The following is a 22,811-nucleotide window of genomic DNA, read 5'->3' as shown; positions in this document are numbered from 1 at the left end:
AGTTCCAGAAAGAGAGAGAATATGAGACAGGCATCTGAAGAAAAATGACTGCCATTTCCCAAAACTGGTGAAAGATACCAACGCACAGATTATAGAAATCCAAAGACTTCCAAGCAAGAAACAAAACAAAAAGAAAAAATATCCCACTTAGACTTATGATAGCGAAATTGCAGAAGAGTGAAAGATGGAGAGCTGAGGAGGGAGAACTCAACAGGGGCCAAGTGAAAACAACGTCTACACCTTGGACTTAACGACAAAAGCGAATTCGTACTTGCAGAGTCATTGGCACCTGCCAAACCCCTTACACACATTAGCTGATTTACTCCTCACAGCAACTGTATTAAGTAGATTCTATCACTGCTTTCATTTTACGGATGAGGGAGTTGAGATTTGGTTATTTACCCAAAGGGGCACACTTTATCGATGTAGCGATAGGATTTTGAACAAGGTAGTTCTCGCTCCAGTTTTGTGCCCTTAACCACTACACATACTTGTTTCTCCAAAGGGCAATGGGAAAATGGGAAGCCACTGAAAGGCTTTAAACAGGGGAGTGATAACATTTGTTTCTGGAAGATTCCGGCACCACTGTGGATAGTGGATTAAATGGAGCTAAAGGTGGAAATAAAGAAGCTGTTGGAATAACGTAGCCCCAAACAGGGAGGGCCTGAATGAACTAAGAAGGTGGCAAAAGGCGCAGGCACAAGCAAATGGATTCGCGAGCTCTTCCGGAGTCGAATCCACAGGGCTTGACCTGGTATCGCGTTTTACTCCGGGTGCAGAGTGAGGAAAACCGGGTTTCTGACGCAGGCAATTGCAGTGGATAGTGAAAGTCATTCACTGAAGTGGACTGAGGCGGGACGCACAGGAGACTCGGAGGCCTGAGGACGAGCTAGGCTTTGGACACGGTAGATTTGTGGCGTCTGTAAAGCCCGCGGCCAGCCGAGGGGCAGGAAACGGCGTAAAGGGCAGAGCAGAAGCCGCGTCTCTGGGACCTCTCCGAGAAGGATCTTCCAGAGTCCCGGCCGCAGAGCACCTCTGCGCGGCGCTGCACGCGTCTCCGGAAGCCGCGCGCGCAGGCGCAGTGCGGGGGGCGCCCCCTGGCGGCGCAGGGACCGCCCCCAACCTCGCGCCGCCGCCGCCCGCCTCAGCCCAACATGGCGATGCACAACAAGGCGGCGCCGCCGCAGATCCCGGACACCCGGCGGGAGCTGGCGGAGCTCGTGAAGCGGAAGCAGGAGTTGGCGGTGAGGGGCTAGGACCGGGGTTGCCCGGCATGGGGCTCCGCGCCCGCCCCGCCTCCAGGCCCCAAGCCCGGCCGCGCCAGGCCGTTCGTTACTCCGGGGGCGCGGCGCGGCGGGCTGGGTGCTCGGCGGCCTGAGGCCGGGTGCGCATTCTGCGGCCCGCCGGCGGTTCAGCTTCCCGGCTGTGCGAATCCGGAGCCGGGAGAGAGCTGGGAGCGCGGGAGGGGGAGGGGCAGCGGCAGCCGCAGGAGGGGGCGTGGAGGGAGGACGGTGCCGGGGCTCGGGACTCGGGGAGAGGGCGCTAGGAAGGGCGAGCGTCCATTAGCCGCGGGGGTGGGCGAGGCGGGCGAGTCTGTGATCTTTGCGGGGTGGGGGTGGGGAAGGAGGCTAGTGTGGGAGGGGGACCGAGTCACCCTGTCTGGACTTTGGAGGATGGTGGGGAGCGTGTTCTTTTTGGTACTAGTAGTAGATCCGTTGAATGGAGGCTTTTGATAGACAGGGTTGTGATGTGTTTGGGAATATCTAGAAGGTGACAGGCGAGGGAGAAGAACACATTCTGGAGAATTCGGAATTGTGACAGGCAGCCAAGGCCCAATGCACTCTGGTGGCTAAGCTCTTCCTGCCCCCGCGTCTCGGCTTGGGCACCCCGGAGGCCCCTCTCACCTGAAGCTGCCCTTCCAGGTTTCCATAGCAACTAGCAGCCCGGTGTCAGCGGCCTCTCTGAGCCTGCGGGGAGGGGAGCGAGTTGACGCTGAAAGGCTGCTCACCCTTCCCTCTCCTGGTAGCGATACCTTTTGTGCGTGGGAGTGGACATCGCACAAGTTCTGCGTTAGCCTGGGTTCTTGACTCCTGGTTTGCGTGAATCCTCTAAAGTATATGCAAAATTTCGCGTGTGTGTGTATTTTTCTGGGGACATGCTTTATACATTCAGAGGTCCATCACACCCAAAGGTCTAGACTGTCTTAGTCCTAAATGGCTGCTCCTCCCCATATCATCCATCTCTCCATAGGGTGATTTAGTGTGGACAAGCTTGCGTTTACAAATCTAATATCAGGATTTCATTTTGGTCAGACTTAAGTGTTTGCATTTAAAAGGCATTATTCATGTCCTTGTTTTTCATCTCTCAGGAAACACTGGCAAACTTGGAGCGACAGATCTATGCTTTTGAGGGAAGCTACCTGGAAGACACTCAGATGTATGGCAATATTATTCGTGGCTGGGATCGGTATCTGACCAACCAAAAGTGAGTGTCGAAAGCCTGTAGTGTTCCTATTGTGTTTCTATTGTGTATGTTTGTAGGACTGTAGGCTCTTAGTAGCAAGTTTGCTAGAGGCAGTAGTAAAGTGGTGGTGTGGTCTGGACTTGAACTCTTGGACTCTGGCAAGACAGATGTGAGTAGTTGGGATTACAGGCGCATGCCACCATGGCTGGCTAATTTTTTTATTTTTAGTAGAGACGAGGTTTCTCCATGTTGGCCCATCTGGTCTTGAACTCCTGACCTCAGATGATCTGCTGCCTTGGCCTCCCAAAGTGCTGGGATTATAGGTGTGAGCCACCATGCCTGGCCACTTTTCTTTTTTTTTTTTTTTTTTTTGAGACGGAGTCTTGCTTGGTAGCCCGGGCTGGAGTGCAGTGGCCGGATCTCAGCTCACTGCAAGCTCCGCCTCCCGGGTTTACGCCATTCTCCTGCCTCAGCCTCCCAAGTAGCTGGGACTACAGGCGCCCGCCACCTCGCCCGGCTAGTTTTTTGTATTTTTAGTAGAGACGGGGTTTCACGGTGTTAGCCAGGATGGTCTCGATCTCCTGACCTCATGATCCGCCCGTCTCAGCCTCCCAAAGTGCTGGGATTACAGGCTTGAGCCACCGCGCCCGGCTACTTTTCTTTTTTCTAAGAGACAGGGTCTCATGCTGTTGTCCAGGCTGGAGTGCAGTAGCACAATCTTAGCTCACTGCAGCCTCAAACTCCCGGGCTGAAATGATCCTCCCACCTCAGCCTCTCAATTAGCTGGGACTACAGGCACACAATACTGCACCTGACTAATTAAAAACATTTTTTTTTTTATAGAAGTGGGGTCTCACTTTGTTGCCCAGGCAGGCCTGGAAATCCTGGTTTCAAGCAGTCCTCCTGCCTCAGGTTCTCAAAGTGTTGGAATTAAAGGGGTGAGCCACCACGCCCAACTGACCGTCACAATTTTTGCCATACCTGTGTGCCAGCTGTACCACTGCTTGCTTAGTAATATTTTTAAAAAATTTCTAAACTTTTGGATTATCTTCAAGTTATAGAAAAATGGGAAGAATAGTATATGAACACTTGATACTGTCCTACCTATATTCAGATTGTTAATGTGTTGTGACATTTGCTTTCTCTTACTCTCTATAGTATTAATATAAGCACACACCTATATTTACATTTCACGTTTTTAAATTGTGAAATAATTATAGATTCATAGGGAGTTGGCAGAATGGTCTCTTGTAGTCTTCATTTAGTTTTCCCCAATAGGTGTGTTTTATATAACTCTAATACAGTATCAAAGCCAGGAAATTGACATTGGTACAATGTATATATATAGTTCTATGTCACTTTATCTTGTGTGTAGATTCATGTGACCACAATCAAGTTACTTAATGAACTATTCCATTACTACAAAGATCTTCCTCATGCCACTCCTTTGTAGTTATATCTCCCTGTCCCCCTACCTTTTTTTCCTACTTAACTGTTTGAAAGTTAGATGCAGATATACTGACACTTTGCACCTAAATGGGTCAATAATTATCTCCTGAGTATAAGGACATTTCTCCTACCTAACCAGTTATTATACCTAGAAAATCAGTACTACATTAATAGTATATAATACATAGTCTTTATTAAAATTTCCTCAGTTGTCCCAAAAAATTCTTGCTGATTTGTTTTGATCCAGGATTCAGTAAGCATTCATGCATTGCATTTGGCTGTTATGTCTTAAGATTGAAGAGAGTCACCCTTTTCGTGGTGGTTGTGGTGATATTCATGACATTGCCTTGTAGAATATCGCAGTTTCCTGAGATTTTTTGAGGGCAAAACTCATGACTAATTAAAAGGATCCTGAAAGATCCTTTAAACATTTTTGCAAAAATGTTACATAGGCAATTGGTGTATCTTTTGTTATCTATCTCTCCTTTACCAGGAGGCACATAATGTCATGTTGTCTTATTATTTGGTGCTGTTAAGTTTGACCATATGATTTATCTGCTATAAAAGTTCGTTTTTTCCCATTGTGATTAACAAGTAATTTTGGATGTTATGCTTTGAGACATTATGAAAATACTGCTCCCTCTAAATTTGTATTCAGTTGTTTAGTGCACACCGTTGATTCTTATCTGAATCCATTAGTACACTGGAAGTTGTAAAATGGTGATTCTCTAATTTTATTATTCCCTTTATTACTGGCATTCTGAGGAAGAGTCTTCCTTTTTTGACTTCTCTTTCTTTCATTCTCCCACATTTGTCCCAGCTGTGGTCAGAGGGAGCCTCTTCAAGCTGGCTTGTTTGTCGTTTCGACGTGACCCTATTATTTTTGGAGCACTCCATTGCTTTCTGGCCTAAAAGATGTCCCATACTTACCTTGTGCATTTTTTGTTCCAGACCTGGTATCAGCCATTCCTCTAAGGAACCCTGGTTCTTTCTTTAAATTTGAGAATTAAGTTTATTTAAGAGACACTTCATATCACTAATCTGTTCTCGACTTTTTAAATAATAAGCGTTAAAATAAATACATATTGGCCGGGCACAGTGGCTCATGCCTGTAATCCCAGCACTTTGGGAGGCCGAGGCGGGTGGATCACCTGAGGTTGGGAGTTCAAGACCAGCCTGACCAACGTGGAGAAACTCCGTCTCTACTAAAAATACCAAATTAGCCAGGTGTGGTGGTGCATGCCTGTAATCCCAGCTACTCGGGAGGCTGAGGCAGGAGAATCGCTTGAACCCGGGAGGCGGGGGTTGCAGTGAGCCGAGCTTGCATCATTACAGTTCGGCCTGGGCAACAAGAGCGAAACTCCGTCTCAAAAAAATATATAAATAAATAAATAAGGTAAAATAGATACATATTAAAGTGAAAATGTGGCCAGGCACAGTGGCTCACACCTGTAATCCCAGCACTTTGGAAGACCAAGGTGGGTGTATCACTTGAGATCTGGAGTTTGAGACCAGCCTGGCCAACATGGTGAAACCCTGTCTCTACTAAAAATACAAAAATTAGGCATGGTGGGGTGCACCTGTAGTCCCAGCTACTTCAGAGGCTGAGGCAGGAGAATCACTTGAACCCAGAAGGTGGAGATTGCGGTGACCCAGGATCGCGCCACTGCACTCCAGTCTGGGAGACAGAGTGAGACTCTCTCAAAAAAAAAAAAAAAAAAAAAAAAAAAAGGCTAGGTGTGGTGGCTTACGCCTGTAATCCCAGCACTTTGGTAGGCTGAGGTGGGCAGATCATGAGGTCAGGAGTTCAAGACCAGCCTGGCCAACTTGGTGAAATCCTATCTCTACTAAAAATACAAAAGAAAAAATTAGCTGGATGTGGTGGTGCGTGCCTGTATTCCCAGACTACTCTGGAGGCTGAGGCAGGAGAATTGCTTGAACCTGGGAGGTGGAGGTTGTGGTGAGCCGAGATTGTCCATTGTACTGCAGCCTGGGTGACAGGGTGAGACTCAGTCTCGGAAAAAAAAAAAAAAAAAAATAGACTGGGCGTGGTGGTTCATGCCTGTAATCCCAGCATTTTAGGAGGCCGATGTGGGTGAATCACCTGAGGTCAGGAGTTCGAGACCAGCCTGGCCAATGTGGCAAAACCCCATCTCTACTGAAAATACAAAAACTTGCTGGGCATGGTGGCGGGCACCTGTAATCCTGGCTACTTGGGAGGCTGAGGCAGGAGAATCGCTTCAACCCAGGAGACAGAGGATGCAATGAGCTGGGATTCTGCCATTGCATTCCAGTGTGGGTAACAGAGCAAGACTCCGTCTCAATAAATACATAAATAAATAAATTAATTAATTTAAAAAACATGTGAAGCAGCTAAATCTCGTGTCCCACAGTGGGCCATGTACCATATATTGGAAAACATTGCTTTTTATGTTCAGCATAAAGGTCGTTTGGGCCAATCTAAGTGATATGGAGGCTTTCTGTAGTGAACATGAGTCCTGGGCATCCCCAGCTTGAGCCATAGACATAGCTTGGTGCTCATGATGAGTTTCTTCTGTGTGTTTTAGAAACTCCAATAGCAAAAATGATCGAAGGAACCGGAAGTTTAAGGAAGCTGAGCGGCTCTTCAGTAAATCCTCAGTTACCTCAGCAGCTGTAAGTAGTGGTGGTGGGGAAATCTTTCTTTGGCCTGTTGTTGGGGAATGTGTTTTCTCTTTCCCTTCCTCTGGGAGTGCTCTTCTGAGGTCTGTGGTCACTTTTCTAGTAACTGGTGGCTTTTCTTTTAGGCAGTAAGTGCATTGGCAGGAGTTCAAGACCAGCTCATTGAAAAGAGTAAGTTTATGTTTTTATGTTTCTCATCAGTTTATTTTTAAGCTACCATCGCCCTTATATTTAATTCATCCAATTATGTATCTGAGAACTGCATTTCTTATGCTCTTCCCTCTTTCCCCTAGAAGTTTAAAAACTTTTAGGGTATCCTTAATCATGTTTTTCTCCACTCCCCCACCCAGACAAGGTCTCACTCTATAGCCCAAGCTGGAGTACAGTGGCATGATCATAGTTCACTGCAACCTCAAACTCCTAGGCTCAAGCAATCCTCCTGCCTCAGCCTCCCAAGTAGCTAGGACCACAGGCATCCGCCACCACACCTGGCTAATTTTTAAATTTTTTGAAGAGATAGGGTCTCACTATGTTGCCCAGGCTAGTCTATAATTCCTGGCATCAAATAATCCTCCCACTTCAGCCTCCCAAAATGGAGTACAGGCATGAGCCACCATGTGTGAGCAATCATATTTTTTCCTTTTGAGGAAGAAGTTACTCTTCTTGCCTCTTCTGTTGCATAAAGATTGGCTTTAGCATCTCAAAGGGACAAAGATATATTTTCATTCCTGATAAATCTTATAAATTCTTAGGGAATTAAAGTTAAAACAATAACTTTTATGGAAAATTTCAAATATGTCTTATAAATCTCCATGTACCCAATTTAATAATTCTTAGAAAATGTTCATCTTGGCCTGGTGCAGTGGCTCACACCTGTAATCCCAGCACTTTGGAATGGAGAGGTGGGAGGATTGCTTGAGCCCACAAGTTCAAGACCAGCCTAGTCAACAAAGCAAGACTCTGTCTCTACAAAAAATTAAAAAATTAGCCAGGCTTGGTGACATGTGCCTGTAGTCCCAGCTATTAGAGAGGATGAGGTAAGAGGATTGCTTTAGCCCAGGAAGTTGAGGCTGCAGTGAGCCATGATCATGTCACTGTTCTAGCCTGGGTGACAAAGTGAGACCATGTCAAAAAATAAATTAATTAATTAAATAAATGCTCATCCCATAAATAGAATGTACCTGTATGTTTTTAAATATAAAATGGATAATAGTGCTATTTACTTTGTAAACGAATTATATCTTATTTGTTATACATAAACCATACAGTCTAATTTCCAGTGATGGGTTATAGATTTGTGCATTTATCTTTCTGAGTCAGACTCAGTGTAACTGTACTGGATGTTCTGTCTCTGTATTTCATCACCTTGAAATACGACCTGTTCTCGGTATTACTATGTACTTCTTTCAGAAGGTATATCTCGTTGTTGGATCTAGTTCTTTTTGCATTGGTGCAATGATATGAGGAAAAGGGATTTTAGTAGTTTGGGAATTAGAAGTATTTACTTATTATCTCTATGTGCAGATTTCTTTTCTTTTGTTTTTTTTTTTTGAGACGGAGTCTTGCTCTGTCACCCAGGCTGGAGTGCAGTGGCCGGATCTCAGCTCACTGCAAGCTCCGCGTACAGATTTCTAAATTTGTTGCTATGCCCTTAACCTCTTTCCTGGCTTTACTCCTGCATTTCCTTTTTTTTTTTGAAACAGAATCTCGCTCTGTTGCCCAGGCTGGAGTGCAGTGGCACGAGTGGCATAATCTTGACTCACTGCAACCTCCGCCTCCTGGGGGCCTCCCAAAGTGCTGGGATTACAGGTGTGAGCCACTCTGCCTGGCCTGAATCCTGCATTTCCTTCTAGACATTTCCACTCATATTCACTCAAACATTTGATCTAAAACAGAATTGTTCTGTTTCCTTCAAAATTTGTCTTCACAGATTTTTTGTGATGATACTCTGTAGACGTCTTTGATTCCTTTCTGCCAGCCTCATCAATTATACCAAGTCCTTTTGATTTTTCTGTGACTCTCCACTAAATCTTACTTCTTTTTAATTAATGCCACTCTAGAATGTAGAGCTATATTACATTTTTTGTGGAGGAACAAAACTGGTTAAGGGACACCCTGGACCTCACTCCTGTGAGTTGAGATGGAATGATATCTTAGTTTTCTTTTCTTTTTTTTTTTTTTTTTTTGGAGATGGAGTTTTGCTCTTGTCACCCACGCTGGAGTGCAATGGTATGATCTTGGCTCACTGCCACCTCTACCTCCCAGGTTCAAGCAATTCTCCCAGGTTCAAGCAGTTCTCCCGTATAGCTGGGATTACAGGTGTGCATCACCATGCCCATCTAATTTTTGTATTATTAGTAGAGATGTGGTCTCACCATGTTGACCAGGCTGATCTTGAACTCCTGACCTCAGGTGATCCACCTGCCTTGGCCTCCCAAAGTGCTGAGATTACAGGCGTGAGCCACCAGGCCCAGCCCTGACTTAGTTTTCACGAGAGCCTGTAATCCTGCCCTGGCTTAGGTGATCATTCAGTATATGGCTGTTTACCTGTCTGCCTGCAAGAATAGCTGCACCCAGGTACTTGTCAGGAAAAGACTCAAAAGTTACTGCTTTCAGAAGCTTGACTAAGACAAACACTTATGTACTAAAGATTTTTGGCTGAGCACAGTGGCTAGCTTATACCTTTGGGAAGCCAGTAGTCCCAGCTACTCAGGAGGCTGAGGTGGGAGGATTGCTTGAACCCAGGAGTTTGAGCCTGTAGTGAGCCATGACACTCCAGTGTGAGTGACAGAGCAAGACCTTGTCAAAACAAAACAAAAACCTAAAAAAGCTGGCGAGGTGGCTCACTCTTAAAATCCCAGCACTTTGGGAGGCCGAGGTGAGAGGATCTCTTGAGCTCAAGAGTTTGAGATCAAACTAGGGAACATAGTGAGACCCTATCTCTACCAAAAACAAAACAAAACAAAATTAGCTGGATGTGGTGTCACACACCTGTAGTCTCAATGACTCAGGAAGCTGAGGGAGAAGGATCACTTGAACCCAGGAGGTCAAGGCTGCAGTGACTGTGCCACTGCACTGCACTCTAGCCTGGGTGACAGTAAGAACCCATCTCAAAAAAAAAAAAAATTAAAAAAAAAGTCCAATTTATGTATTTTTCTTTTGTTACATTTGTTTTTGTGGTCATATCTGAGAAACCATTGCCTAACCCAGTAGCATCTAAATTTTTTTTTTTTTTTTTTGAGATGGAGTCTTGTTCTATTGCCCAGGCTGGAGTACAGTGACGTGATCTCAGCTCATCACAACCTCCACCTCCTGGGTTCAAGTGATTCTCTTGCCTCAGCCTCTCGAATAGCTGGGATGACAGGCGTGTGCCACCATACCCAGCTAATTTTTGTTCTCTCCTATTTTTAGGAGAGAAGAGGTTTCACTCTGTTGGCCAGGCTGGTCTTGAACTCCTGACCTCGTGATCCTCCTGCCTCGGCCTCCCAAAGTGCTAGGATTACAGGCATGAGCCACTGCGCCCGTCCTGGCATCTGAAAGTTTTAGTTTTAGCTCTTACATTTGTGTCTGTGATCCATTTTGAGTTAATTTTTTTGTATGGTGTGAGATGGGGGTACAACTTCATTCTTTTGCATGTGAATATCTGGTTGTTCCAGCACCATTTGTTGAAAAGACTTTTCTTTCTTCATTGAATCGTCTTGTCATCTTTGTTGAAAATCAGTTGACTGTAAATATAAGGGTTCATCCTGGGACTCGGAATTCTAGTCCCTTGATTTATATGTTTATGCCAGTACCACACAGTGTTGATTACTGCAGCTTTGTGTAGCATGTTGTTTTTTTAGTGTGAAATCAGTTTTCTTGAACATCAGAAGGGGAGGATTGGTCAGTATGCTTTTTGTATAATAGCTTCATAGCTCTAGGCAGGGATGTCCAATCTTTTGGTTTCTCTGGGCCACATTGGAAGAATTGTCTAGGGCCACACATAAAATATACTAACATTTACTATAGCTGATGAGCTAAAAACAAAAAATCACCAAAAAAATCTCATAATGTTTTAAGAAAGTTTACAAATTTGTGTTGGGCCACATTCAAAGCTGTCCTGGGCTGCATGTGGCCCATGGTCCTTGGTGGGACAAGCTTGCTCTAGAGTTTCCTTTTCTGTTGTTTTCCTAAAATGTGTTCAAAAATACGGTTTCATGATTTCTGAGATTTGGCTATTTCTCTCTTCTGCTTTTCTGGAACTGTTTCCTTTACTTCTTGTACCCATATGCTATTCAATTTAAAATCTCTTCCTAGCAGATTATAATGTAAAGACCATAGGAAGAAAACTGGCCAGATGTGGTGGCACACATCTATAATCCCAGAACTTTGGGAGCCTGAGGCAGGCGGATCACCTGAAGTCAGGAGTTTGAGACCAGCCTGGCCAACATTTCAAAACCCCGTCTTTGCTAAAAAGACAAAAGTGAGCCGGGCATGGTGGTGGGTTCCTATAATCCCAGCTACTCAGAAGGCTGAGGCAGGGGAACCATTTGAACTGGGAAGGTGGAGATGGCAGTGAGCTGAGATCGCGCCACTGCACTCCAGCCTGGGTGCAACACAGCGAGACTGTGTCTCAAAAAAAAGAAAACTGGTCCCTTGGTTCTGCTACCACATGACCTTTTTTGGCAAGTTTTAGAAATTGATAATGTGTGTGTGTATATATATGTGTGTGTGTGTGTGTGTGTGTGTGTGTGTGTATATATACATTTTTTTTTGTTTTTTGTTTTTTGAGACGGAGTCTTGCTTTTGCTGCACATGCTGGAGTGCAATGGCGCCATCTTGGCTCACTGCAACCTCCACCTCCTGGGTTCAAGTGATTCTCCTGTCTCAGCCTCCCGAGGAGCTGGGATTATAGGTGCCCACCACCACGCCCGGCTAATTTTTTGTATTTTTAGTAGAGGTGGGGTTTCACCATGTTGGCCAGGCTGGTCTTGAACTCCTGACCTCAGGTGATCCAGCTGCCTCGGTCTTCCAGAGTGCTGGGATTACAGACATGAGCCACCGTGCTCGGCCAGGTAATGTATATATTTAGGATCCTTCAACAGTTGAGTAAAGTGAAAGTCTTCCCTCACTCATCCTCACCTATTAAGAGTTTAAAGAAATTCCTTTCAGGAAAAACAAGTATATATATAAATGAAATACAAATATAACTGTATTAGTCTGTTTTCACACTGCTCTAAAGAAATAGCTGAGACTGGGTAATTTATAAAGGAAAGATGTTTAATTGACCCACAGTTCTACATGGCTGGGGAGGCCTCAGGAAACTTACCATCATGGTGGAAGGCGAAGGGGAAGCAAGCACCTTCTTCACAAGGCAGTAGGAGAGAGAACGCGCATGAGGGAGGAGCCTCTAAACATTTTTAAAACCATCAGTTCTTGTGAGAACTCCCTCACTATCACAGGAATAGCATGGGGAAAACCAACTCGTGATCCAGTCACCTCCCACCAAGTCTCTCCCTCAACATGTGGGGATTACAATTTGAGATGAGATTTAGGTGGGGACACAGAGCCAAACCATACTGATAACTATATATGTGTGTGTATATATATATATATATTTTGAGATGGAGTCTTGCTCTGTCGCCCAGAGCAACATTGCAGTGGCACAATCTCGGCTCATGCAGTCTCTACTTCCCGGGTTCAAGCAATTCTCTCTGCCTCAGCCTCCTGAATAGCTGGGACTACAGGTGCCTGCCACCACACCTGGTTAATTTTTGTGTTAGTAGAGATGGGGTTTTGCTATGCTGACCAGGCTGGTCTTGAACTCCTGACCTCAGGTGATCCACCCACCTCGGCCTCCCAAAGTGCTGGGATTACGGGCATGAGCCACTGCATGCAGCATTTTTGTTTTTATTTTTATTTTTAAGAGACAGAGTCTTGCTCTGTTGCCCAGGCTAGAGTGCATTGCAGTGGTAAGAACGTAGCTCACTGCAGGCTCAAACTCACGGGCACCTCAGCCTCCTGAATAGCTGAGACTACAGATATGTGCCGCCATGTCTGGCTAATTTTTAATTTTTGTTTTTATAGAGATGAGGGTCTGGCTGTGTTGTCTAAACTGGTCTTGAACACTTGGCCTCAAGCCATCCTCCTGCTTCAGCCTCCCAGAGCACTGGGATTACAGGCATGAGATACTGTGCCTGATCTATAAATATATATATATTTATACAAGTTGTTATTGAGCTTGCTTTTATTTATTTAATATAATCTACAGTGATGTTTTAAAATTGAGAACATGTGTCAGCTGAATATTACTGCATTTTAAAAATATTCTTGGCAGAGTACGTGGCTCATGCCTGTAATCTCAGCAGTTTGGGAGGTTGAAGCAGGAGGATTGCTTGAGCCCAGGAGTTCGAGACCAGCCTGGGCAACATAGTGAGACTCCATCTTAAAACAAATAAAATTATCCAAGTGTGGTGGCATGTGCCAGTAGTTCCAGCTACTGGGGAGGCTGAGATGGGAGGATAATTTGAACCCGGGAGTTTGAGGCTGCCATGAGCTGTGATCACACCAGTTCATACCAGTGCACTCTAGCCTGGGTGACAGAGTGAGACCTTGTCTCAAAATACAATAAAATAAAATAAAACTTACCAGGGCTGGGTGTAGTGGCTCATGCCTGTAGTGTCAGCACTTTGGAAGGCAGATCTCTTGAGCCCAGGAGTGCAAGACGAGCCTGGGCAACATGATGAAACCCCATCTCTGCAAAAAATAGAAAAATTAGCTGGGCTTATGCTTATGGGCACCTGCACTCCCAGCTACGTGGGAGGCTGAGGTATAAAGATCACCTGAGCCCAGGAAGCAAAGGCTGCTGTGAACGGAAATTCCGCCACTGCACTCCAGCCTAGGTGACAGAGTGAGACCCTATCTCAAAAAAAAAAAAAAAAAAGACTTATCAGGTTCAAGTTCAACAGATCTTAAAGGTTAAACAAACAAAAAACATAATGGAAAACTTAAAGTAATTCAGGAATGGGCTGTCTTCTGTCTCTTTGGCCTTTTTTTTTTTTTTTTTTTTTTTTTTTTTTTTAAATAGACAGGATCCCCGTATGGTTTGGGGAAGAAATCAGGGCCAGCTATAGGCACTTTTTCCAAGATCATCCCTCACTCCCCTGGAGTCCTATCTGATGCTTTATGTATAATTAGTAATCCCATTAGTGTATTCTGTGGTTAAATAACCTTTATGCAGTGAGGTTATCCTGGCTGTATGTTCCTGTCTCCCAACTGCCCTTAGAGCTGTTGTCTCTGGTTACATTGTTTCAGATTACATGCTTTTTCAGGACCTGTGGTAACTTTGATCCTTTGTGTGTATCTTCTCTGTCAATTAGAGGATGGAGAATGGTTTTTTCCTATTAGTGTTCATGTTGATGGACGGATTGCCTGAGGAGTACTGATGATGCATTTGGAAACTTGTGTTTTATTTCCTCCAGGGGAGCCAGGAAGTGGAACGGAAAGTGACACTTCTCCAGACTTCCACAATCAGGAAAACGAGCCCAGCCAGGAGGACCCTGAGGATCTGGATGGATCTGTGCAGGGAGTGAAACCTCAGAAGGCTGCTTCCTCTACTTCCTCAGGGAGTCACCACAGCAGCCATAAAAAGCGAAAGAATAAAAACCGGCACAGGTCAGTGGCAGGAATCCCACCCCCTGCAGCTCCCATGACCATTGCTGTGAAGGGAATTGGGCCTAGAATAAAAACTCTTTAGGATTGTTGCAGACCCTTTCTGTTGCTGATGGCAAGAAAGTCCTTAGGTCCAAGTGAATGGGCTAATTTGCTCAAAGGGAGGAATTGGTGGGCATTAGAGTAACTTTCAAGGAAGACTCCCGGGCATCCTTCTCACTGTTTCTAGTGTAGAATAGTTTTATTCCATAAAAACCTTGTTTCATATGGTGAATATGGAATAATTTTAGAAGAGAAAAAGGAATAAAAATGGAATCTGTGTAATAGTATTTGAAAAATGCCACTAGTACTTTTTGGGAAGCTGTAAAGTGGGCTAAAGTCTTCTGCTGGTAATCCTGATCTTTGCCTACTCTTGTTTCTTTGTGGATGGAGAGAACTGATTTGACATGCCTTTTTTTCTCTTTAAATACAAGTTTTTTTTTTTTTTTTTATTGCTTGTGATTTTTCTGTTTCTATATTTCTCAGCAATATGCTGACTTCAGATACTGGAGGAACAGTATAAAGCCTGTAAAATATGAGAGCGTCTTCATAGGTAACGTGTAACGTTGGTGCACCGTGTTTTTTTTGCGGTACATAATGAGATAGGAATGACGTCAGTGGACAGAGAGGCCAGGTATCACCCAGAGAGGGTTTCAGCATTCACTCTGCCTGGGGTTTGTATAATAATGCTGGGGTTTGTTAACTCAGATAATTGGAAATTATGCAGCTTGACCTAAAGAGTATAATGTACAGTTTCTAGAGTAAGGAGTTTTGCTGGCCTCAAGCCTTCCGGGAGTAATGGAGACCCTATACATACCTGTTTCCATGCCTCCTAGAAGTTTCAAAGCCAGGGCAAGATTCCTCAGTCTAGAAACTGTACCTTTGTTCTACTTCTCCTGGAAGACTGCATGCTGAGCAGGTGAAAGGGGGCAATGCAGAGAATGGGTGGCATTCCCTGTCCTCCAGTTTGCTTCTGGATTTGCTTTACAAATCTGTAGTGTATTCCTTCATGCACCCAAGGTATTAAACTTGTTAGTTTCATGGATATGGCAGTGCCTGGGGATAACATAGAATTAACTGTACCTGATTTGAACCTCCTTGGTTTGCATCAGCTGGTTCTTCAATTATTTTAGGAGTTTTTCTTGTTGATGATAATGGTGTTTTCTAGACTGCAGAAATAGTATTTCCTTCAAATAATGACTGAGGACTGCTGCTTAACATTTTTCTGCAAACCAGAAGTCACCATCCTAATTGCATAACTGTAGTGAGAAATAGCAAAAATTGCATATCTATTTCTTTATATATTTTTGAAAGGCTATAGGTTATTTGACCAGCTGTAATAAGACTGGTGCTAGCTTATCACGAATAAGAGAGAAATACATTCTTAAAATTTTTTTTTAATTGTCAAGTTAATTAAATGTCATGCTCTGTGTTGCTTTTATTAAATTTACTCCAGTGTCATTTATTGTTATTTTTATTTTTTTTGAGATGGAGTCTTGCTCTGTCACCCAGGCTAGAGTGCAGTGGTGTGATCTCAGCTCCCTGCAACCTCCGCTTCCTGGGTTCAAACGATTCTCCTGCCTCAGCCTCCTGAGTAGTTGGGAATACAGGTGTGCACCACTGTGCCCAGCTAATTTTTGTATTTTTAGTAGAGACACATTTCACTGTGTTGGCGTGAACTCCTGGCCTCGGGTGATCCACCTGCCTTGGCCTCCCAAAGTGCTAGGATTACAGGATGAGCCACTGTGCCTGGCCTAGTGTAATTTCAAAGTAGTGATTATTTTCTTATTTCATAGCGTCTAGAGTAGGGAGGAAACTCTTTGAAAGTTTCTGGGAGTTTTTTCCATTACTGATTAATAGACTCTCTAGATAGCTGTTTATTTCAGGTAGTTCTTCCTTCATTTCCATTAATGACATTATTAGCTGATGACTGATAAAAAGGAGTTAAAGAGGTGCTGAACTTTGCTTTCTTCTTGCAGGTTTCTAGCACATTTCCATAGGAGTAATACTTCTTCCTATCCTAGGAGATATCTCCTTCCAGAAAAATAGTGGTAGTTGTAAAGATCTTTGATATTAGTTACTGCTTCACAAATAGTGTTTTCTGTTTGGAAAGCAGAATCCTGCTTTTTATTGCTGTCCTTTTGTCTTCCCTCTGATTTAATATCTGGCTGATCTCCCTTGGCCATAGGCACTCATCTGCCCCAAGAAAGGACAGTGAAGCTGATTTGCTTCCTTTCTAGGGAAGCAAAATTCAGTGTGCCTGAATGGCACATGAGTCGTCAGTTAAGGCTCTCGGACTCCTGCCATCTTTAGTCAGGAATTGTGTCTGCCCCAAGTCCCTTACCATGGCTGACTGATATCTCAGTAGGGCTGGCAGATTGGGGTGGGGACAGAGCATGGTGTCTATGTACATTGTTAAGTTTGTACCCAGTATAGTACATGTTTCTCCTCCAGTGTGCCATACCCCATATAGTGAGATGAGTCAATAATAAATTATTTCAGCAGATGTTTCAGTACTTACTGTGTGCCAGACACTAGTTAGTGGTGAGCAAAGCAAAGTGAAAATAAATATGGCACTTAAGCAAAAGGAAATAACTTTTCAATTTGCCCTCTTCAGGAATATGAAATTCTTTTTTTTCTTGAAACAAGGTCTTGCTGTATTGCCCAGGCTGGAGTGTAAAGTGAAACTATTTTGTGAGAGATATTGACATTAAGCTTTCTTCCAGCTTTACTCTTGTAAACATTGTCTAGGAGGAGAATGTAGCCATTTGCATATTGTTTTAGGACCTAAATGTAGCCATTTGCATATTGTTTTAGTCTGGAAGGTGTTGGAGCCAGCGAAGCAGCAGGTGTCATGCTCCAGGTTAATGTTTGCTTTGGAGGCCTGCCCATACCATGGCCTGCTAGCGATGATGGCACAAAGTGGTCTCCTCCTCTGTACTGCTCCCTCCAGATCCCTGAGACTCAGGTGCTTGTGGATGGCAGCTTTCCCTTGTTTTAACAGGGGTGCTGCAGGCCGGGTGCAATGGCTCATGCCGGTAATCCCAGCACTTTGGGAGTCCGAGGCAGATGGATCACCTGAGGTCAGGAGTTCAAGACCAGCTTGGCCAACATGACGAAACCCTGTCTCTACTAAAAATACAGCAATTAGCTGGACTTGATGGCAGGCGCCTGTAATCCCAGCTACTAGGGAGGCTGAGGCAGTAGAATCACTTGAACCCAGAAGGCGGAGGTTACAGTGAGCCAAGATTGCGCCCTTGCACTCCAGCCTGGGTGGCAAGAGCAAAACTCTGTCTAAAAAAAAGGGGGTGCTGCAGACTTTTGTGTTTCTCGATGGTAGCCCTGATGTAGATAGTTAATTGCCATCACCTACTTAGGTGGCAGAACAATACTGTTCTTCATTTTCTGGAACAAGGTTCCACCACTCAAGTTTATTCATTCAACTTTGGGCTTGTAGGATGAACGCTGTAGAAAAGGAGCGTGGTGTTCCCTGAACATATTTAGAACATAGAACTTGAGGGAGGCTGAGGCAGGAGAATGGCGTGAACCCGGGAGGTGGAGCTTGCAGTGAGCCGAGATTGCGTCACTGCACTCCAGCCTGGGTGACAGAGCAAGACTCCATCTCAAAAAACAATGACAACAATAACAAAAACAAACAAACCATATAACTTGAGTAAAAAGTTGTAAAATGTTTTCCTTTTTCAAAGTTTAGACTGTGTTGTAGTTTTTTATTTTAGTGAAAGTATATTATGCTGAGTTGTTAGTACTGTCTTCAAAGTGCCTTTCGTTATATAACTAAACCTTTCTTTCTCTGTTTCTCTAATGCCCTAATTATATTTTTCAGTACAATTAAATATTTTAAAAGTTCTAACTCCGAATTTGGCAGCTAATAAAAGGGCTCCGGGTGTCTGTAGTTTTCTAATGAAATAACTTTTTCTTTCATAGTCTAGTCTTCTGATATGAAATCCACTGAAGGAAGGGAATCTCCTGACCACAAAATCTTTGGTGCTTTGATGTTTGAAACTTTGTTGCTTAAGATTCTTAAAGCTGATTTTGTTTCTACAATTCTTGCTAGGGTGGCTAATCGACTAATTTGTTCAATTAGTATATTAATTTCTATTGCTTTCTTCCTTTCAAATGCTGCCCCTCAGCCCGTCTGGCATGTTTGATTATGACTTTGAGTAAGTTTGATTTGAATTAGTATTTGTGCTGTGTTGTTTAGTGTGTAGACACCAGTATGCCTTTTTGAGACCTTTCTAACCCATAGTTTATCTGTTTAATTGTAGGTATGTATATTAGGTTAGGCTGGGAAGTTTTTTTTAAAAACAGAAAAACGTGATGGAGGTAACATTTTGTTTAATAACTTAAGCAAAATTAAGTAAACTTCACTTTTATGCATTTTAATTTCTTTTAAAATAGATAACCTTTAACTCATATTTAAATTGATTTTCTGGCTTTGCTTCATAAGGAGAATAATAGCTTAAGATCTTGATATTTTGCTTTGGAAAGATTTAAAAATTGAAATTCATTTAATTTATTTTGCGTTTCATGTCCAGAAATACAAACTCCTAGTCTCTTTCCTGTTGTTAATCACCATGTGTCTCAGTAATTTTCAGTGATATAGTTACAGAACTAACACATTAACATAGAGCATGCCCTCTTAATTCAATCTCTTTAACATGTAGTTCTGGAATTGTTTTAACATTATATGGCTTTTGTAGCTGCTGTATACATTTCTTTTTAGAGTCATCTAAGTTTGCCTTAGGGCAAAAATGTGTGCTCATAATTTTTAATACTTGCTTGATAATATCTGGGTAAACAACTAAATATGACATAGTCTAATGAAGAATGTGGATTTTTCTTAACCAAATAGTCTTTGTTATAGCTTATGCCCTATGCAGTAGCTGATTGTGGGACCCATTTCCTGTAAATTAAAATGGAAATATCTTTTATCTTTTCTGTCACAGGATTGATCTGAAGTTAAACAAAAAACCACGAGCTGTAAGTATCAGCCAGACCACTTCAGAGAGGCTGGCAATTTTGTAGATGATTAGGAAAATGTATTTGTCTTCAGAGATTGAGTGTTCCCAACCTGGAGTCATAACTCTTGATTTAAAGTCTGGGGTATCCATCTGGATATACTTCAACTTTTAGGTGTTACTTTTTTTTTTTGAGAGACAGTTTCTTGCTCTGTCGCCTAGACTACAGTGCAGTATCATCACGATCAAAGCTCACTGTGGCCTTGACCTCCTGTGCTTGGCTTCCTGAGTAGCTGGGAGTACAGGTCCATGCCACCTCGCCTGGCTAATTTTTGTACTTTTTGTAGATACGGGGTTTCGCCATGATGCCCAGTCTGGAACTCCTGGACTTAAGCAATCCTCCTACCCCAGCCTTCCAAAGTGTTGGGATTACAGGTGTGAGCCAGCGTGCCTGGCCCGTGGTTTTGTATTTTAAGGAGAGAAAGAGGTCACATACTTTTTTTTTTCTTTTTTGAGACAGAGTCTCGCTCTGTCGCTCAGGCTGGAGAGCAGTGCAATCTTGAGTCACTGTAATCTCTGCCTCCTAGGTTCAAGTGATTCTCCTGCTTCAGCCTCCTGAGTAGCTGGGATTACAGGTGTATGCCACCATGCCCAGCTAATTTTTGTATTTTAGTAGAGATGAGGTTTCTTCATGTTGGCTATGCTGGTCTTGAACTCCTGACCTCGTGATCCGCCCACCTCAGCCTCCTGAAGTGCTGGGATTACAGGTGTGAGCCACCGCATCTGGCCGGTCACATACATTTTTGATGATGAAATTTCCCTTTAATTAAATGATAAATTGTTAATACTAGCTCTTTTTTTTTTTGGACTAGTGAGTTCAGATGCTCTAATAAGAGCAGAATTGATGTTTCAATCCCTTTATGGACTCAGAAGGCAGACCATTTTCAGATGTGAAGTATTGTACATTATATTTGGAATACAATCTTTTTTTTAGTGTGTGTGTGTGTGTGTGTGTGAGAGAGAGAGAGAGAGAGACAGGGTCTGGCTCTGTCACCCAAGCCAGAGTGCAATGGTGCGATCTTGGCTCACTGCATCCTCTGCCTCCCAGGCTCAAGCCATCCTCCCACCTCAGACTCCCAGGTAGCTGGGACCACAGGCATGAGCCACCACACCTGGCTAATTTTTATATTTTTTGTAGAGATATGGTCTTAATTTGTTACCCAGGCTGGTCTCGAGCTCCTGACCTCAAGTGATCTGCCCGCCTGGGACTCCCTAAGTCGTGCTGGGATTACAGGCCTGAGCCACCACACCTGGCCTGAAATATAATCTTTTTTTTTTTTGGAGACAGAGTTTCACTCGTTGCCCAGTCTGTAGTGCAATGGCATGATCTTTGCTCACTGCAACCGCCGCCTTCCAGATTCAAGCGATTCTCCTGCCTCAGCCTCCTGAGGCAGGAATTACAGGCGCCCACCACCACGTCCCGCCAATATTTTGTGTTTTTAGTAGAGACGGGGTTTCACGATGCTGGCCAGGCTGGTCTTGAACTCCTGACCTCGTGATCCGCCCACCTCGGCCTCCCAAAGTGCTGAGATGACAGGTGTGAGCCACCACACCCAGCCTAAAATAGAATCTTTAGCTATGGAGCAATGTCCTGGCAGAGTTGTTAATGAGGTATTTTTTTCCCTTAGGGTCAAACAACTGTTCTGCTGAGAGTAAGTTGGGACTTTTGTTTTTCTCTCTTTAGGACTATTAGAAGACACGTTAGTGCAGAAGCTTCCAGGCTGTAGAGCCCTGCTTCTTCCCTTCTCTGACCTCACAAAGACAAACATCGTTCACCTGAGTTCGTGGCCATCCACCTCTGCTCTCCCAGACCCAGTGCCTGTGACTTTGAGTAGTTTGTTCTAAATGTGGTGACAAACAAGTCATTTCTGTAAGACATTGGATCTTACTTTATGTCATTTTTAGTAACAGAACTGCAGGAAGATCAAGACAATGTTATAATCCCAGCAAGTTGCTAACTGTGCGTTTCTCCCTTCTTAGAATGAATGTCTCCCCCCAAACTGGCTGGCACCAGCTTCATCTGTGATACCCATCAAGAAATGTTCTTTGGTTTTGTTTTATGCTGAAAGTAGAACACAAGTCACATTTCAGATGGAGGCTGTAAATATCTGGCATTTTCTTATATTGTTTTATGTGTTCTTGTTTTTCTCGCTGTTTTTATCTTATTTTCTTTGGGGTTTTTTTGTAATGCCTTGTACAGCTCATACCTTCCTGCTGACATATCTGATCATCTTTTTCATGCAGTTGCCGATATTCATAACTGAAAATAATCTGGTTTATCATAAGTGAAATGGGAAACTTGGCTCTGTTTTTTTGCAAGGAGAGGTAAAGAGTGTTTATTTAGTAATTACCTATCTTAAATCTTTCTGAGTTGGTAGCAGATTCGTGTTCAAGGAGCAGGAAAAATGGAAAAACATAAGTTTAAATCAATTCTTTTTAAATAGCTATTTTTATTCTTTTGTATAAATAAAATTTCACAGGCTTCAAATTCTCATGCTTTACTTTTAAACCCAAGATTGTTTTTTCACTTATTTATTCATATCATGCCTTATGGAAATTTCTTTTTCTGTATTTTCTGTCTTTGCTGGTATTCACCTGATTAAATATTGCTCTAAAAATCACCATGGCATATGGAAAGTCTCAAAATTATACCAAAAGTGATAACTTATGTCATTCTGATTAAATATTGCTCTAAAAATCACCATGGCATATGGAAAGTCTCAAAATTATACCAAAAGTGATAACTTATGTCATTCTTAAGTGGAGTGAAAGGATAGCATCAGTGAGAGCCAGTGTTGCCCAGCAGGTCTCCCTTTCTTGGAGGGCTTGATGGGCCGAGGAATTTGCTAGTAATTGTTACCTGCCTCTAGTGCTGTGGTGAATTTGAGACAGGGTCTGGCTGCACATTGGAATCACCTGAGAAGCTTTAAAATACTCATGCCTGGATCCCACCCCCAGAGACTTAGGGTATAGTCTAGTTATTGGGAATTTCTTTAAAAGAGTTCCTGGGATTCTGATGAGAAGCCGGGTTGAGAACCACTACATTAGAAGACTGAATGGTTTAATTTAAGTCCTATGTTATGAATTGGTCTAAGGGATAAGATTTGGAATCTAACCTTTCCTTTGACTCTAGTTAGTCATAGTCCTTGACTTATGCCTATATCTTTGTAAGAAACAGTATGTTTCATTTGTGATAATATTGGTAGGACCGAATATGGATGGCATCTACTGTAAAACAAGTCTACCTTGTCAGATGTGCAAAAGCTTTCAGTCTTGTTTTCAAATACACTTGTGTGTGTGTGTTTTTATTTTATTTTATTTTATTTTTTTAAACTCTGGCTATTTAGATGTCTTTGGCTGTGTCTTTGGTAGCAGAACTCCAATGTCAGGATTTTTAAGGAAATAGTTTCTTATATTTAGATTAGTCCTTAAAAAAAAAAATCCTAGAAGCATTCTATATTTTTTGTCTGTTGGTCTCCTTTACTGGAAGGGAGGAGTGGGATGCCTGCA

General features: G+C 43.3%; 1 protein-coding gene across 3 annotated transcripts; it reads left to right on the top strand.

Annotated features, from left to right (window-relative positions):
• Positions 1–841: 841 nt before the first annotated feature.
• On the top strand, positions 842–22,002 carry MEAF6 (MYST/Esa1 associated factor 6). Of its 3 annotated transcripts, none has more exons than XR_645969.3 (8): positions 842–1,244; positions 2,369–2,484; positions 6,480–6,567; positions 6,699–6,744; positions 14,034–14,226; positions 18,549–18,606; positions 19,230–19,263; positions 20,986–22,002. XR_645969.3 is itself a non-coding variant. In XM_003891609.4 (8 exons), the coding sequence occupies exons 1-8, from the start codon at positions 1,155–1,157 to the stop codon at positions 20,992–20,994; spliced, it is 606 nt and encodes a 201-aa protein (XP_003891658.1). In that variant the 5' UTR covers positions 842–1,154; the 3' UTR covers positions 20,995–22,002. The 3 variants fall into 3 exon arrangements, 2 of the variants coding, with proteins under 2 accessions (XP_003891658.1, XP_003891657.1); XM_003891609.4 differs by lacking the exon at positions 18,549–18,606 and adding an exon at positions 18,414–18,443; XM_003891608.4 differs by lacking the exon at positions 18,549–18,606.
• Positions 22,003–22,811: the final 809 nt, after the last annotated feature.

The sequence above is a fragment of the Papio anubis genome, chromosome 1 (assembly GCF_008728515.1).
Source record: "Papio anubis isolate 15944 chromosome 1, Panubis1.0, whole genome shotgun sequence".
NCBI classification, from domain to species: Eukaryota; Metazoa; Chordata; class Mammalia; order Primates; family Cercopithecidae; genus Papio; species Papio anubis.
The sequence above is the reverse complement of the archived record's forward strand: the minus strand, read 5'-3'. Positions and strand labels throughout refer to the sequence as shown.

Bases quoted from the DNA above. Each gene is read 5' to 3' on its own strand.
- MEAF6 (XM_003891609.4), top strand. From the start codon at position 1,155: ATGGCGATGCACAACAAGGCGGCGCCGCCGCAGATCCCGGACACCCGG. The intron at 6,568-6,698 runs GTAAGTAGTGGT...CTTTTCTTTTAG, and splicing joins CCTCAGTTACCTCAGCAGCT to GCAGTAAGTGCATTGGCAGG. The intron at 18,444-19,229 runs GTAAGTTTGATT...TTTCTGTCACAG, and splicing joins ATGTTTGATTATGACTTTGA to GATTGATCTGAAGTTAAACA.